Here is a 17,755-nt window from a genome sequence, read left to right as displayed (position 1 = left end):
TTGTTGTAATTTCTACAACAGATTGCCAAGGAAAGAGATAAAGTACAAGTATAATTTTTTTGAATGCACAGAAATGATGATAAAGTTGTAGCTAGCTGCATGATAATTAGCTATGGCTGTTCAGTTTTTTCACCACCAGTTTCTATAGCGTTTGCTGGGTTGATGGTAGGGTTCACCAGTATCTTTTCTTGTCTCTACGAGGAACACTAAGAGCCAATGATTATAACAGTTCTGGGTCCATTGTCACAAGCATGAAAGCATGTCTTCAACTTGTAGTATTTGTCAACTTTGTCCTCCTGACTTCTGTTTCTATCCTGCAGCCATGTTTCAAACAGTAGACTCTTGTGTCTTTTTGGGAACGATAGTGCACTGTAGCATTGCTGCAAGTTGTTCCTTGCTAGCTAGCCGTACATATCAGAACAGTTTACTGAGAAGCTTGAGCTGGGGGTGGGGCTTGAGTGCAGAGAAAAGAGGAGGCTGGGCTCATTTGTTGCAGAGTGCTTCCTGCACAAGGTGGAGTCAGTAGTTGTCCATTCCAATGTTGAAGCAAGGCCAATGCAAAGGTTTTTTAGCAGAGAAGCAGAAATCATCTAGCTTGTCAAAACAGGACATTTTCAAAAATAAAGCTGTTGCTAAGGCTTGCTGCTTTTATAGATACACTTCTTGCCTGAGGCAGCCAATGAAAAGTGGGATCTAAATCAGTTAGCACATGTGCATTCGGTATCTATGGTTATAGTGTCCCTCATCCCTCGGGCAAAGCCCTCGTGATTGGGACACTATAACACATAGATACCTCATGCTCATGTACTATCTATAACGTAGATGTCGCAGCAAGGTTAGTCTCGGCATTATCAGTCTCGGGGCCAGACCTAATTTGGGGGTAGGAGACACATCTACTCCTTCTTTAAACCTTCAATATCACACTGAAGTCTCTAACTAATTGACATTCCAAGAGCACACAGAAGTGCTGCAAGAGTCTCCAGACCTTTTCTCCTCTTTCCCCTCCCCCCTCTGAGAAAAGGTCTGGACTACAGCATGCAAGGTATTATAAGTATTTAACATATTTGAGTAATTAGCTTATACCGCATGCAGCGGCCACGATCATGGCCAGAGGCGTATAAAGGGTTAAGGGGGTGGGAAGCCCCTAGCCCTTTAACCGGTGTTTTATAAGGGGCCGTGCCCGCCTTATTTTGGCACTTTTAAGGTTTCAGCACCACCGTCACCAGACGTAATTTTGCAGGTAGCCGAGGGTGTACGCCACAGTTTGGTACCAATCTCATCATGTCCTGATAATTATAGGTGTCGTCCTGGAGTTCTTTTAAGAATTCTCCGCACATTCCGGCCATTATGTGGAAAAGGGGAGGGGTTTCATTAGGGTTTTGGGTGTGTCTGGATTAATAATGGAGAAAAAGCTTGTTGCAGAAATGTGGACGTGTATCGGGCGAGATAGCAACGATAGAAATTTTAGCAAGGATTCTTGTTATCACATTATTTTTAGCAACAGGTTAGATCTAGTCAAAACAGGAAAATTAAATTACTTGCTTATGAACATGAACATGCCTATAGATCTATAAGCTAAAGGCAAGCCACTTAATAATTATCATGCCGCTATAAATACCTATAGCTGAAAGTGACATCTCAGTGCTATAGATCTAGGTGAGAGGTTAAGACATTATATTAGACAGTGTGTGATTTTTGAGGAAAGAAGCATTGTGTAGATCTATTAGTGTATACTGATCTACGACATCTATATCTATAACTGCGATTGTTGCATGGTGGTGCATGCAATTATAGCCAAGAGTGAAGACAAAGATTTATTCTCCTGCTGCAGGTTATAAGATGTGCCTCTTCCAGAGATCAGGTGTTTCAACCTCAGTTATTCTACTGTTGGTGGTCAGCTGTACTGGAGCAAAAGTTAATGCAACATCTATATCTGCAGGTATACAACATCCCACACACTTCTTTTGTATACCGTATAGAGGGAAATTTTCGTGTGGTGCAAATGTTCGCGTTTTTCGAGGGTATAGAGAAGTAACACGAAAATTAAAACTGGGATAAACTCCCTCGCACTGGTAATTTCACATGCAAAGCTATTGGTGGGTGTGGTTTACTGCATGGCATTGAACCGCGAATATTAGAACCTACGAACATTTCTGCTGAGGGCTCTGAAGCCAAATAGCGAAAATTTCCCGCTATGCGGTATGCTCACATGCATAATTGTATGGTATGGTTTAAATTGTGCCAGATCTATAATTATCATTCTACGTTTGCACAACACAATTTTAACAACCCTGCACTAACTTGATTGGAAACTTAGGGTCATAAGTGAGAGCAGACTATATATTCCATAGCTTTGGAGTTGTAACCGTAATCATGCATCTCTGCTTAATAATCTAGATCTCTCCGCTGAGTCATAGACAGCAAGTCTGGGTTGAATCTGAAAGAATGTTTATACGAATCAAGTGACATGTGAAACATTTGTTATGTATCATGTCCATATTTAGTAGGTCGGCATTCAAAAATCACACATATTTATGTTCCCGAGCACATCACTATAGTAACATTGTTTGTTATAAATGGAGACTATTGCATGCCACATAGAAAAAGAAGCAGCCCTATAGGTTATCACATGCACACCTGGGGGATCGAGGTGTTACCAATGCAAACCCAAACAAAGTAATAGTGACTAAGATCAAACCTTACAAAATGGTTTGTATCTATAATAATTCTTATTGGGGCTTCTATTTATGTCAATATCAATAGCCTGATTCGCGGGAATTAAGTGCGCCTTAAGTGCGCACCATACACATACATGCACACACACATATACACACACTCACAAGCTACATTTCCTAACAAACGATCCCTATACATTACGCAAATGCAGCATCTTTGGTCAGTAATACTGTCTCATACAAGCCACTGTCATCAAGTCATCTGATAGTAGCTACGACTTTGGACGTTAGTCATACACAAACGAAGTCAAATCTAGCAGGAATGACACCATCATCAATCACGGCAACCATTCCGCGTGTACTAATCAGCTCCACACCTCTTACAACAAGTAATATATCACTGAGTGAGAGAATAGCAACCAGTATTGAAAGCAAAACAACAGTTTTGTCTCAAAGCTTTCTGAATCAGCATTCTACCCCCTCAAAGCTTACGTCTACTCTAAACGCCCAATCAATCCAACCAACAAGAACCAAAGCATTTGTGTCCGATACAAAATCAATCCAACCAACAAGAACCAAAGCATTTGTGTCTGATACGAAATCGATCGAGCCAACAAAAACCATATCATTTGTGTCTGATACAAAAGCGATCCAACCAACAAGAACCAAAGCATTTGTGTCTGATACGAAATTGATCGAACCAACAAAAACCATATCATTTGTGTCTGATACAAAATCAATCCAACCAACAAGAACCAAAGCTGATATGAAATCGATCAAGCCAACAAAAACCATATCATTTATACAAGATATATTTCCTCCAAGTATACTCTCTTCAATTTCAATCATTGCTAACTCAATTCCTACAAAAACTTCTTCAACTTCCTTACAAACTAGAAACCTTCCACAAGCTACCCCAACCCCTGCAGTTACCAGTTCCTCCCTCGTACTCTCGATAAAAGCCACCCCTACTACTATCATTGGCACATCAGTGACACCAGCAGTTACGCCCACACCATACCTCCTGTTTGCAAACAGGGACACCATCAGGAGAGTGGACCTTGATGGGACAGGCCTAAGAACAGTAGTTGGGAACAGCAGCCTTCTGCAAAATGCCATTGGTATTGACTATGATATAAGGTGAATATATAGTTGCTACATGCAGTGTGTGTGTGGATAAATAGAGATCTTGCATTTATCTTGATCCAAAGTAACATCAAAGAAACGGCTGTGTATTTATAATTAATGCAAACATGCTATACTACGGCTAATTTAATTTTCTGCATGGTGTCTATGGCTTAATATTAGAAAACACTATAGCTTTCACATAAGACGAAATAAATGTCATGTTATGTTTTCACATAAAAGAATGCCATTAAACTGTACCACCTCAATAACTGTGCAGACACAACTATCTGCTATGGACAGATGTGCAATCACAGCAAATTTTCATGGCAGATTTGAAAGGAGACAATGTGACTGTGCTAGTGGATAGTGGTCTAACAATTCCGGGTAATGTGATGTTTACTGTGACATTCTTTTTACACCCTATGAAACGTTTATGCCTCTAAATGCTTTCACAATGAGATCAACTTATATAGGAATTAAGTATAGCTATAGATCTATATGTAGTCTACATTTATAAACTAAATACCAGTCAACATTGTAGATTAAAGTCTATGCAACAAAATAATGCAGTCATCAAGTTCAGAAGTGAAAAAGCATAATTATAATTACGTTCTTTCTATAATTCTAATCAGACGGCCTTGCCTGGGACTGGATCAATGCGAAGGCGTACTGGAGTGACTCTGAACACAGAGAGATTGAGGTACTAGACCCATACACTGGTCACAGGAGAAGACTCGTCTACACCGGACCCAGCACAGTGCCCAGGGGCATCACAGTTGACCCTGTCATTACAAGGTTATGAGCTGCAGGGAGTGGCGGTGATTGAATGAAATGCTTGGGGTATACTACGTATGTTGATGTCAAGACAAACGTGTCATTTGCAACATTAATTTTAACTTACACTATAATATAGCACTGTAAGATTAAATTCATTCCGGAATTAAAGAGTTGGGTAGTGGTCCTTAATTAGTCTACATCTATTTAATTAGGAAAACAAGTTTCATAAATCTCAAGACACTTGTCTCATACCATATTAATCAAACATACTCACCCATGCATTTATTCAGATACATCTATTGGACGGACTGGGGAGATGTGGCCAAGATAGAAAGGATCTCAATGGACGGAGCTCCTTCCACAAGACAAGTGCTGCATAAGTGAGTTTATTAGCGACTAAAATAATTACTGCATGTTATCTACATTATAATTATTGTCATGCATGCAATATATTTGGTGCAGGTACACTGATTATGCAGGCTATTAGACGGCTAATTTAAAAATCCTGAGTGACGTTTTAATTCTTAGACTATAGTTGTTATACTCTCCTACAGCACTGACCTCATATGGCCAAATGATCTCACAATTGACTTCACAACACAAACCCTTTACTGGGTGGATGCAAACTTGGACAAGATAGAATCATCAAACCTTGATGGCAATAATCGCACCCTGCTCACACAATCACTTATTCTCCATCCCTTCTCGATCACCGTGTTTAGTGGCATGCTCTATTGGAGTGATTGGGCAGTGGATCTGATCTTGCATACTTCACTGTTTGATCTCCACCGAGTGAGGGCTCTCACTCCACGCCTAGAGACTGATCCAATGGGACTGAAGGTGGTACATCACACAAGGCAACCATTAGGTGAGTGAGTGTTTCATTGCTGAAATTCTACTACTAGTTTAGTAAGCAGGCTCTGAATTATCTTTCAGCTTCCCTTCTGTTATAACTGTATTGGACTATAAAATTTTCCTTCCCACACAGGATCCACTGTCAATCCATGTTTGCTTGCTAATGGTAACTGCACCCACCTCTGTCTGCTGAGTTCCTCCCACCAGGCTGATTATACATGCTCATGTCCTGAGGGTTTGTCCCTAAGCAGCAATGGGAGGAGCTGTTTCAGCGTAACCACCACTGAAGTTCCTTTAACTTTGGAAGGTGAGTTGAGTGAGTTAAACAGGACACTCATTGTTATTAAGGATATAGAGGTATACATGCAGTACCTATTGTTGGTGTACTTTTTGGGAAGTTGATAAGACACATGCATAGTTATGACGGTTATTCTTGGCGGCAGCTAAATTGTTGTGTATGATGTAAAACTAATTATGGCTTCAACAATGCTCAATTAAATATACAGGCTCTTGTTTTGCTGCTGGGTTCACTGAATGCTGCCAGGGGGGATCCTGTCTTGGCTCACCTCCCACGTGTTTCTGTGATGCATTCTGTTCTGAAACTGACTCTTGTTGCAGCGACATCACCTCACTGTGTCAACAAGGTGGAATACAGTTACCATTGTGATGTATTATACTTATAATTATGCAGTTGCGAATTTCAAATCAGTAATGAATGTATATATGCAACTCTAGTAAAGATACCCTGTCTGTAGTAAGAGCTAGCCGTGACAACTCCTGATTGTACCTGCAGTAACTTGTACAGTATACAGTATGATATTTATCTTTCCTTGCAGACTATTTAGTGTTTGCAAACCGTCGGTTCATTCAGCGATTAGAACTTAACACCTTCAATCTGACAACTCTCTACACTGACACCAACAAAAACATTGTTGGTTTTGACTATGACTACAGGTATAATACGTAAACTTGTTGGTCATGTGTCTGTATCAGTGTGTTCTCTGTATCAGCTATAGTGTGTTCTATGTACTGCCTATGTATGTGCAGTAAATGTGGGAGGTACATACATGTTGTAAGGGATGAATGCTCCTATTAGTCGATGCGTATAGCTTCAGTATTTTTATTTATACGCCTCACCCATATTTAAAATTGTGTTTTTAGGCGTGGCTTCCTATACTGGAGTGACCTGTCGTCCAATAGCATCTTCAGGAGTACTCTGAGCGGAGAGGCCGTCACTGTTATTGTTAATGGGACCCTTAGCATACCAGGTATGGGCATATTTGAGGATTTCTGTAAGTACTATAATACTGCATTAGCTTTATATGCTTAGATCAAAGTGTTGTGACAGTGCAAAAGTTGCTCCTCTCGTACTTTAAACTGTATAGTTATGACATCTATACTGGCCATGTCAGTGCAGTTTACTGCCTCCAATAGAAAACAACAGCATTCATAAGGTAAAGCAATAACCTCTATGCAGACGATGTCGCTGTAGACTGGTTGAGCAACCTGCTCTACTGGACGGAAGCAGGCACGAGCACTATCTCTGTATATAATCTGGAGAGAGGGCATCGTCTGACACTCTTCTCGCTACCGGACTCTAGTGTGCCACGAGGTATTGCCGTGGACCCTGTGGAGGGGTGAGTATGTCTTTACTTCATTTATGTGTCTGTACCTACAGTCAGAGATCATGCAATGCACATTATATTATTAGGTACATCTTCTGGACTGACTGGGGCACCCCTGCCAAAGTTGAGAGAGCCTCTATGGACGGTACCGGGAGGACTACCATTGCTAATACCAGCCTGAGATGGCCCAATGGCATCACCATTGACTATGATGTACGTATGTGTACAAACGTAGATTGCTTGTAAGGTCGATTCACTCTTAAATCTCAATTCTTAAGTCCTCCACATGATCTTTTGTGTGCTTGGCTCGAGTTTTATAGATAGAGCTCTTTTATGAGCAGTGTGTGAAAATGCATTGCTTTTGTTTCCTCCATTGTAGTCTCAGCTCCTGTACTGGGTGGATGCAGGGCTGGACAAAATTGAAAGCTCTCGTTATGATGGCTCTGACCGTCGTGTTCTCCTCTCTAGTGGAGTACTCCATCCTTTTTCCATCACATTCTTCAAGGGCACCCTCTATTGGACTGATTGGATGGTGAGCAGTTAGCTAGCGTAATTATTAGAGCATAATCTACCAAGGCCTATAGCTATCGAAATAGGCGTCTGTGTTCAATTTTACCCATTAATCCGACATAGCGCCAAATGTTTTAAGACCTAATATTTCGAAGATAAGTGTTCCTAATAATAATATCTTGCAGGTTGATTCAGTGTTTTCTAGCTCTGTTCAATCTAACGTCTCTAGTGTGGTTTACAGTGAGTTGACCGTTGATCCTATGGGCATTCAAGCCATCTCTCCAACCAGGCAGAAGTTCAGTGAGTTTATATACATGCATCCAACTGGACAGGAGTGATTAAGTGGTATACGATGTATGACCGTATGTGTATGAAAATCGTATTAGTTCAATTGATTCTATAGAATGCCCCCAAACAGTTTTGTTGAAAAACGATGATGTGTGCGTATTTTTGTGGATAACATAATAATCTTCTCCATGCAGGCACAATCTTATGTGGGCCGGACAGCAGCAATTGTGATCATTTGTGTCTCCTCAACAATAACAGGACAACTACCTGTGCTTGTGCTGATGGATACATGTTGGCTAGCAATGGAAGCGACTGTATTGGTGTGTGTTTAACATGTTCTTTAATTTTATCACCAACATCATACATATTGTATATAATTATGTGTACATGTTTTAGCCGTACTGAAATGTATTTCACAATAGTTTTTTCTACCATCAACAGTGCTCCCCACAGTTGTAACAACACTACCCTCTGGTGAGTCTGTTGATCCTCTCTGCTATATATGCAGACATAATTATACACAATAATCTGTCATGTATACGTATATTGCGGGGATGCAGTTTTAATTTTGTTGTGACAAGGATTCTGGCTCTATTTCTAACTATATACCTCTATTCTCTCAGGTGGTTCTTGTGTCAGAGCTGGCTTCACTGGGTGCTGTACTAATGGCACGTGTGAAGGTTTGCCTAGAGGTTGCTTTTGTGATCGCTTCTGTGTCGGTTTTGAAGATTGCTGTGATGATGTAGCGGAAGTGTGTCCAGGTAGGAATGATATAATAATTGTAAAGCACAAAAACACATAAAGCATCAACACTACCGTATAGCGGGTAAGTTTCGTGGGGTAAAAAATTCGTTCAACTCAAGAAAAGGTGGTTTTCGTGAGTAAAAATTTCGTTTAGTCTTGTGGCTGCACGGCATTCCTACGTTCCGATAAGCCACGCCTACGTTAAAATTTCGTGGAGGTCAGCCTGCCCACGAAAATAACGAATATTTTACCCCACGAAAATTACCCGCTATACGGTAATCATTTTCATGGTTGAGTTACTGCGGTCCTCTGGTGAAACTTGATGAGTGGTGTGGAGATGTTACTGAGATGTTTGAGTCCTCACTGCATGTTGATACACAGCTCATGGCCCATAACAGAACCTGACACCTCTTCCTGCAGATGTATATTTGCATAACTCTCATAGTGCTTACAACACTCTGCATGTATATTTTGATATTTGGTCTAAGCTGGTCATTTATCTTTTCAATACTTCGATTGCCAAAACTGATGTAAGTTTAAAACTTTAAACTGTTACACAATGCCTTGTTTCCATTCAGAACTGAGACCGAAGGTGAGCACCGCAACAGTACACATTGGAAGCTTTTCAACTTCAACACCTCTAGTAGCAAGTCCTGGAATGTCAGTAACCTCTGTTTCCAGTTTTAAAAAGCTGTCAACTTCTTCAATATCTACGACAACAGTTTCCCAGTTCACTACACCCTCATTGACTCAAGCCACTCCAATCTTTTCAGCGCAACTAACCCCCACACTAAAAGGTTACTCACTTCGTCAGGCTGTCCTTAAGCACAGTCATGAATACTCAGTATGTTAACAGTGAACACCCTGCCGTTTCAGCCATGTCCAGTGACACCAACACTATTCCCCTTATTCCTCTGAATCCTACGTTTCCTGATTATATGTACAGGCTATCCTGGGAGTGTCCAACCATAATATATCTAGGACCTTCCCGAGATTGTTCACCATAGGAATACACACAGTTAGAGTGTCGCCTGTTTCTGTATATAACTTCGTAACAGTAATACAAGAGTTTCTATATTGACTTAACAAAATATTTCGTGCAGTACATTTTAAATTGCTAAGCAAAAGTGAGCGAAGTAGTTGCTACCTATCTTTCCTCAGTAATGAAGCACGTACTAGACGTATACACGTATGTATACAAGTATGTCGAATTGTAATATTTTCCCGAACAACCATGTAGGCACTCAAGCGACGACTGATCTTACAGTGAGGGTAGGGGCAGCAGTTGGCGGAGTTATTATTTTCGTGTTGTTGGTGATCTTTGTAATATTGATGGTTTTATTGGTGGTCATGAAGAGAAGAACATCCATCAAGTATGCCACTTTCAAGTAAGTATAAGATGTTTTTGGACTACTGTGTGTGTCTGCATGTATAAGTATATGTTTGCTATTATATTGCTGCCAGATTCATTACATTGTTATAAGGACGATGTGTAGTCAGTGGTAGGATTGTAGCTACGTATAATACATTTTCTACCTTAAGAGAGTCATAGTTACTCCCGCCGTTTACCCGCGCTTGGTTGAATTTCTTATGCCCCTAATTTGCTTATTGTTGGTATTCTGTAAAAACTCTTACAACAGTGTTTGGCCCAGACTTAGCTAAGTACGCGGTGTCATAGCAATGCCTTTATAACAGACACAATAATTATAGTATGATTATTTGAGGGATTGCATGTACAAATTAAACTTGGCGTCTATAATTATTGTGAATTGCATGGCCTTTCTTAGCCTCGATCCCAGGCCGAGTTTTCGCTTATAACAGTTAGGCGAACAACTAGGCCTGGTACTAGTTGTCTGCGCATGTGTTAAATTTTCATTGTATTTGTGGTCGGCAAAAATATTTCATTAACCAATAAAAATTTGAGTATACAAAAGATGCACATAGGGAGCTGCTTCACAGGGGGAGTTGCCGGTTGTGCTGCAGCATGATTATAGTGACCCAGGGCAACTTCAAGATGATTGAATGCCTCTGGTTTAGCAGGCTACTGGACCTCTCTGATTCTAGGCTCCTATTCGTAACTCAGGTAAATCTTGTTTGAGAAACGCAGATTCTCTTGGTGCCTCTGAGCTACCAGAAACAACGCTCGAATGAGCAGATCATACTCCAATCCTGTGAGTATAGGACAAGATTAAAAAGAAACCAAAGACAAGAAGAGGGTTTAAACCCTTACCTCACACTGTCCAGTCTCGTCCGTTAGTATAGCCAAGAGGAGCACTGTTGGATATTAACCATTGCTCCTGTAGCTGGATATTAACCATTGCTCCTGTGCAGAGAAGTACAATACGTGTACATATTAAATTTCTCGTATTAAACCGGTTATAGTGTCATTGTCGGTCCCTCTGTTCTAGCTGATAATGGCAGCACCAAGTCCTCTAGCTCACACTCTTTACTTGATCCACCATAAATATATCAATGGACTTAGTGGATCTAGATCTTGCCGAACAAAAATAACTTGATAGAACCACACAAAAATATCTGACCTTGACAAGCTTGACCTTTAGCTTGTCTTCACTTGTTCTTCTGTCTTCAGAATAATGTTTTCTAAGCTTCAAGGAAGATAAAAGCTTCAGCTAAGAGCCATTCCAATAATGATAAACGGGATATTGACTGCTAGTACACGATAGTACACGAATATAAATGTCACAAAAGTAAACGAGAATATACTAATAGCCAGAATCTGGCTAACGACTGACGCATGCGCAGACAACTAGTACCAGGCCTAGTTGTTCGCCTAACCGTTATAAAAGCGAAAACTCGGCCTGGGATCGAGGCTAGGCCTTTCTCTTCAGGGGTAGCCATTAAGATCGAGTTGTCACCACTGTATGCAAATTAATTATGGCCGTGCTATCATGATTATTGTACTCATAAAATGTTGCTCTTCATCATAAAATTTATAGTACACTTCACTCATGCATTCACATCAGCAATCCCCCTGATCAAACAACAGAAAGTGTCTCCTCTGGTTTAAGCTTTCAGAATCCTGTTGCCATTAGCGCTGATAGTAAAGAAAACAAACCTTAAACTCTTATATGCTATGCTTCGATTTTGTATATTTTTCAGCATACATCATGTATTACACTCAACTCATTTGTGTGCATGCAAGTAGATGCATGTTTAGCTCAGCTACTCATTAGAGCGCTAGCCTATTATTGGGTGGAAATTGATAATTTGAAGTGGGCTAAATTGACTAGTAATTATTATACACACATAATTATATATACACATCAGCTTGGTGTGATATTACCGTATATCTTCTAATTTATCGGACAGCAAAAATAATTATTTTGGAATTGTCCGGGTATAATTGGAACAGACTTTTATAGAGCATGCGAAGTGTCTGGAATAATTAGAACAAGCAAGCAGCTGCATGCGAACTAGCTAAGTTTAATAGAACAGGGTACGGCTGAATAGTTGCACAAGCTATCTAAAACTAGCTACTCAAAGCTATCTAACTGCAGCACTCTAAGTCTTACTTGCCGTCTATGAATGGTAACTCAACTTTTCAAGGTATTGTCCGGATATTTAGAACAAATGTAATATTAAAATACTGGAGTGTCCGTTGTATTAGAACAACGAAAATATCCCAAAAGAGTGTCCGGGGTAATTATAGAAGTGTCCGATAAATATACGGTACTTGTGTATTGCAATCATAGTTTGTTGCCCAGTGAGTGGGCAGATCAAAGCAATATACAGTGCTCAGTATGTGGCATGATGCATCACTATACCATAGATTGCACTGGGATTATATGCACTTGCACTGTATATCCATTTGGGACTTATTGCCCACCCACCCACGAATACTCATATGGTTCCTTTTATAGGCTATTACTTTTAAAACTAGAAGTGGGAAGAAAACCTAAAATTTACTATGGAATTTAGCAAAACATTACTAATGAATACCTTTAAAACACATGTCTTTTATTACGACTTATATGACCAATCAGACGAGTTTAACATCATTGGGCAACAAGTTAGTTATTGCAGGCGCCCTCGTGCAACACATGGCATGTTGCACTCTGGCTGGGCAATAACTAATACATAATAATTATGTTGAATATGGAACGTGTTCACTGCCATTTTATAGTTCGAGATTGCTCATCAACATTTTTAAGCCATATTTCACTTTCCTTGGCCGGCTAGAAGGTATATTGATTGATAACATAGTTATAAAGACATGCACATGCTCACTGTTTTTCTCCAGAGATAAGGCAACAGCTCCTACCAGATATCTAGGCTACTATAAGTAGTATAGTATCAAAAGTATGGTCTATTTTAGTATCTAGAGAATGCATGCGCACCGAGGCATAATTAATCATCCAAAAGCAAAACATGAAGTAATTTCGGTATTGTTACCTTGCGCATCAACGGGAACATATTAATTTGCTTATCTTGAGCATCAACAGGTACATAATTATTATGCTTATAGGAGCTGCTTTCCAATTGCACCGACAATACGATTCGAGGCACTTTCTTAACTCTGTTGTAAGCATTTTTGCCAAAATCTTACTTTATTGAAGGATTTTTTGAACCACGATTAAAATCTTGCATCTTTTAGCATAATTATAATTATAGCTTTGATTTCAGCAATACCATCACCATCAGTGTCGATCGTCTTGCATCATTGCCATGAATTCAGCAATATACCGCCATTGTCATCATTCATTTTGAACTTGCATATTGAGAAGGCTCTCTTCAATGTATAGCTTCATTCAGGTTGTTGAGGAGTGCCTCCATATCATTTTTTATAATAGCACCAATTAAGGTTGGAGGTTGGAGCAGCTAGGTGCAGACCATGCACTATGGGGCAAGTATGGTGAGGAGAACAATTCATTGTTTGTTAAGATTATGTCTGACTATTTGCAACTATAGTTCTTTTATAGCTTGGATAATGTCTTCTTGTATATAGTAACTCCATGGTAGACCTCTTTCAACCCGCAGTCCTTGATCTATGTGGCCTTGTAACTAAATTAAAGACACTAGCTCGTGCTAGCTACATGTAATAGTTCCTGACTTAAGCTTTTATTTTGTACATTATGCACGAGTTCTGGTGAGAATTTTCCGTATTTATTATATATAAGTACGGGATAGCTGTAGTTCTCTGATAATAATCCTGCTGGCCATGGTGATTACCGGTTTACTCTACACGTAGCACATAATTATTGCTTTGCTCGTAAAATAAGGTACGACAATTAAGAGCAAATTATGTATGGAGACTATAATTATAGTAAATATCTCCTAAGTATTGTCGTATATATAGAGTTGTATACGCAGTTGGCTATCAATTGAGGTGAGTTGAAATTTCCAGTGGTACAGCTTTATCTATTATGAACTCCAGTATAAGTCCTGGAGTGTATTTGAGGCCGGATGACAGTTCGCATTTGACGTGCATGCATGGCTTCTATATAAGCTCTTGTTGCTGTACTTTTCCAGCACCTGGTTCTATAATATGCCCATCACGTTACTTCCCTCGTACAGATACCTATACTGCCTCGACCAAATCTTGCTTTTCCAACAAAAGAGAGGGCGTATAAAAAGAGCAGCAGAGAAGTTGCTGGAACTTACAAAATATTGCAACAAAACCTGCAGCCATGCATGCATGATTGCTATTGTGAAACGAAAATTTCCAATACTATATTTTAACAGAGAGTATAAGTGTATAAAAAGCAGTTAAGTATGTCGATCATACAGATTGTGGGTGATGAGCGCATGCTTTAACAGACAGCAGGCCTTCTTTTCTCATAAGAGGTCTGGATTCAAGGCTATAAAATAATTATAAGATCTCTCCCATTTCCTTGTTTTTTCACGTTGTAAATTTCTATTGTTATGTCTTTGACATAGCTACAAAACTAATAACAACTCATACTACAAAAGTCTATACAATTGTGTATAATTATAGCTAAACTATATACACAGCATACTATACATAGGACATAGGTCAAGTGCGTAAAGCAGTCCAGCAGTATTCCTTGTAAGTCTCTTAGCACCAACCGACGTGCTTCTTGGTGTTCTCGCAAAGTTCCCAAGCACTTCTGTCCATAATACAGTTAGCTTGAGAAGAAGTGCAATCCCTGCAGTTGGCATTTGTAGCAGTGCAGCTTCCTCTGCCATACAGTGGGGTGCACTTACACCTGCCGTATTCGTCAGGAGCGTTAAAAACATGTCCAGTTTCATGAGCGAAAACCCTGTCAATCTGATTGGTCCCCCAACCGTCGTTGCTGTACTGCATGTATGTAGGTCCGCCACCAAAATAGGCATACGCGAAATGGCCTTGCCTATACTTAGTGAAGAAAGCAAGGAAAGCACCATCAGCTCTAGAGGCGCTTTTGGCAAATTCTGATAATTGGTCCTTTCCAGCTCTGCCAGCTGGGAAACCAAAAGCTTGGAGTGAAGCATCAGCAAACACGTTGTGGCAAGCTGAAAAGCTAGAGCAAGACGTTGGGTTGGGAGCAGTGATTGTTGCCTTCGCCCAATACAACACAAACGACAAAGGTACCGAATTTTTTCTAGCCTGCTCCGACCAAAAATCAAGCCCTACTTGGCATTTACTTATAATCGTCTGTAACTCAGCATCAGTTATTTCTAAGCTACCAGGACCGGAAGCAATAAAAACAACAACGGCAATCTTCCCAGTCATAGTTGAGCTATAGGGTGAATCTCCATGAAAATCATTGGAATCTTCTCGTTCAATTGCCATTGGAGCCGTTTTTTCTGTCCACTTTTGAGCCGTTGGTTGTGGCTTCAGTTCATCTTCTCGTGCCATCCAGTAGGCATTAGCATGGGTCAAAGTTTCCGCTGATGCTGAGCTCGGAATATGGGTTGAAGCTTGACTGAAGCTATTCTGATTGGCTGCATAAATGGAGACTTTTGCAACCAAGAGGTTATGACCAAGTTGGAGTAGAATATGGCCCCCAGCAGCTTCCACTTCAGCAGTTGCCTCGTCAATGTTCTCAGTGTAAAGCAACATCTTCTCCATGGTGGTAGGACTCCTATATAGAGCAGATAACATGCATGGAGTAATGTAAATAATTATTATGAACAATCAATTTTGAAATCTGGCAGAATTTACCCTAGTCTCGCGGGCCATGCATACTCCACAATCTGATACTACGTAGTACCTGCATGTGGAGTATGGTCCGCGAGACTAAATTTACCCTTGTGAGTCTTGTTTGTGGGATGGTTTTGGTGAAATATCTCCCTCGATCACTGCTCCATTCAAAATGAGGTTTACTATACAAATAAAAAGTATAGTCCAACATAGCTAAGATGTGGCACATTATGTTGGTAATCATAATTTTATCAGCATAAACTAACCGATCATTGAGTATCGACTCAAGTTTTTGAATATCTCCGATTGGTTCAGGCACATCATCGATTGGTTCAGGCACATCATCAGCTTTCAGGTGTTGCAATATTTCTTCAACTTCACTGATGAAAGAGGCATTCATGCATAATTATGGTATCAGTAAGTATAAGTGGATATGCGTGCATGATATAACGAGTGTGCAAGCTCTCGCCATGTTTTACTTCGCTCAAGGTATTGTATAATCTTATGTGTTGATAGAAGAGGAGCTTAACTGGAAACAGAAGTCGATCTATATCTGATGGCTTGATGAATGATCTTCGGATAGAAGCTGGTAGTTTTTGTTGCATTGCAACCGTTAATTACAGCTGGAATACACACACACACACACCCCTTGTGCAGCTATGCCTTGAGACTGCTGATATTGGACGTAATTATAAGGTATAATCTCAGGTCAACTCACTTGAGCACAGTTTCCAGTTTAGCCTCTTTGTCAATCCGACCAGCTAGTGACGTGGAAATCATACAGCAAACCACAAGCAGCAGCAAATTCATTTCGTTCTGTTGGCTTTTCTTGTCAGTCCTTTGTTGTCGAAGGTGTTCTTGAAATCTCTGAGAGTGCAAGAAAGCTCCAAATAGCGTGCTTTTATAGTTTATCTATAGACTAAGTGGGCAGATAGCAGACTAATCTCATCCGCCAGGCTTCCTGGAGGAGAGACAGCATGTCAGAACACTTTAGTGTACGGTTAGGTCGGAATTCCAACCAAGCCATGCGTTCATGCACATAATTATTTAGTTGGTCATGTATGACTATTACGTATAAAGTATCGGTTCTTAAGTTATTTGAATTTCAACGTACACTTATAGTTGCTCAGTAAAATGTCCAAATAATGGACATGTTCCACTTAGTTCTCCCGGCAAATTAAAGCAGATAGTAATTATATCTACAATGACTCCAACTTGCACTCGATCTAGTATAAGATGATACCCTATTTCATTGCATTTTGTTTGACTAGAGATCCCACGATAATTATTTTAATGCCCTGCTCTCAAATGTCACATTGTCATTAGAAAGGCACGTTTACCATAATGCATGCACTAACAGTTTTCTAATTGTACCTGTAGTAAAGATGTAATTGGAGGAATTCATAACTTGAGTCAGAATGTCTCTATTGCACTATAAGCGGGCACATACCAGAGATATATGTTTACCTTGAGTCACGTACACTGAGTTGATTTGCAGCTCATCATACAATGCATTCATGCACATCTAGTTTACTATTGCGTGAAGGAGATCGGGTCTTAAGTTTCAACATTATTTTGCATGTTCAGTAGAATGTGAAATGGATGTGTGCATGCATGTGGTGCTTGTAGCACTTGAATGTTCTATATTATACTTATTTCTCCAACGTGCTCCTATTATATTATAGCACTTAATGTTCTATCCAACGTGCTCCAATAATTCTATAGTCACAGCAAAAAGAATGGACAATCGATGTCAATCATGCATGCTGTTAACTCTTCAGGTGACTCAAACACAACATGATAATATATAACGGACAACTTCCGCCACAGTCTTATTGCAGTGCTGTACAATTTCACAAAGCTGCATGCTATTCAAGTAGTTCAAATTAGCGCCAATAGCCAAATACACGTGAGTGGAAGCCCAGGAAAACAGAGAGGATTTCCAAAAAAACTGAAAAATGACGGGGTGAGTCTTGTTACTAAAAGTAAATTAGCTGTGTTTTGCTAGCGTATTATTAAGTTATAAGCTTCAAAGTGGTATTTTATTG

General features: G+C 39.9%; 2 protein-coding genes across 2 annotated transcripts; one reads left to right on the top strand and one right to left on the bottom strand.

Annotated features, from left to right (window-relative positions):
- Nucleotides 1-896: 896 nt before the first annotated feature.
- LOC135335832 (low-density lipoprotein receptor-related protein 4-like) lies at nt 897-11,749 on the top strand. The gene is made up of 21 exons (XM_064531414.1): nt 897-1,042; nt 1,832-1,939; nt 2,888-3,815; nt 4,081-4,187; nt 4,436-4,598; nt 4,871-4,960; nt 5,135-5,448; nt 5,569-5,742; nt 5,942-6,079; nt 6,272-6,389; nt 6,597-6,703; nt 6,913-7,072; nt 7,147-7,273; nt 7,440-7,592; nt 7,756-7,870; nt 8,053-8,178; nt 8,300-8,332; nt 8,482-8,619; nt 9,181-9,399; nt 9,843-9,990; nt 11,587-11,749. The coding sequence occupies exons 1-21, from the start codon at nt 1,036-1,038 to the stop codon at nt 11,681-11,683; spliced, it is 3,570 nt and encodes a 1,189-aa protein (XP_064387484.1). The 5' UTR covers nt 897-1,035; the 3' UTR covers nt 11,684-11,749.
- Nucleotides 11,750-14,501: 2,752 nt separating this feature from the next.
- Nucleotides 14,502-16,664, bottom strand: LOC135335719 (uncharacterized). The gene is made up of 4 exons (XM_064531268.1): nt 16,426-16,664; nt 15,974-16,087; nt 15,814-15,889; nt 14,502-15,648 (listed from the first exon to the last, which is right to left on the bottom strand). The coding sequence occupies exons 1-4, from the start codon at nt 16,515-16,517 to the stop codon at nt 15,610-15,612; spliced, it is 321 nt and encodes a 106-aa protein (XP_064387338.1). The 5' UTR covers nt 16,518-16,664; the 3' UTR covers nt 14,502-15,609.
- Between the last annotated feature and the right edge of the window lie 1,091 nt (nt 16,665-17,755).

Source organism: Halichondria panicea, chromosome 5 (genome assembly GCF_963675165.1).
Source record: "Halichondria panicea chromosome 5, odHalPani1.1, whole genome shotgun sequence".
Taxonomy (NCBI): Eukaryota; Metazoa; Porifera; class Demospongiae; order Suberitida; family Halichondriidae; genus Halichondria; species Halichondria panicea.
The sequence above is the reverse complement of the archived record's forward strand: the minus strand, read 5'-3'. Positions and strand labels throughout refer to the sequence as shown.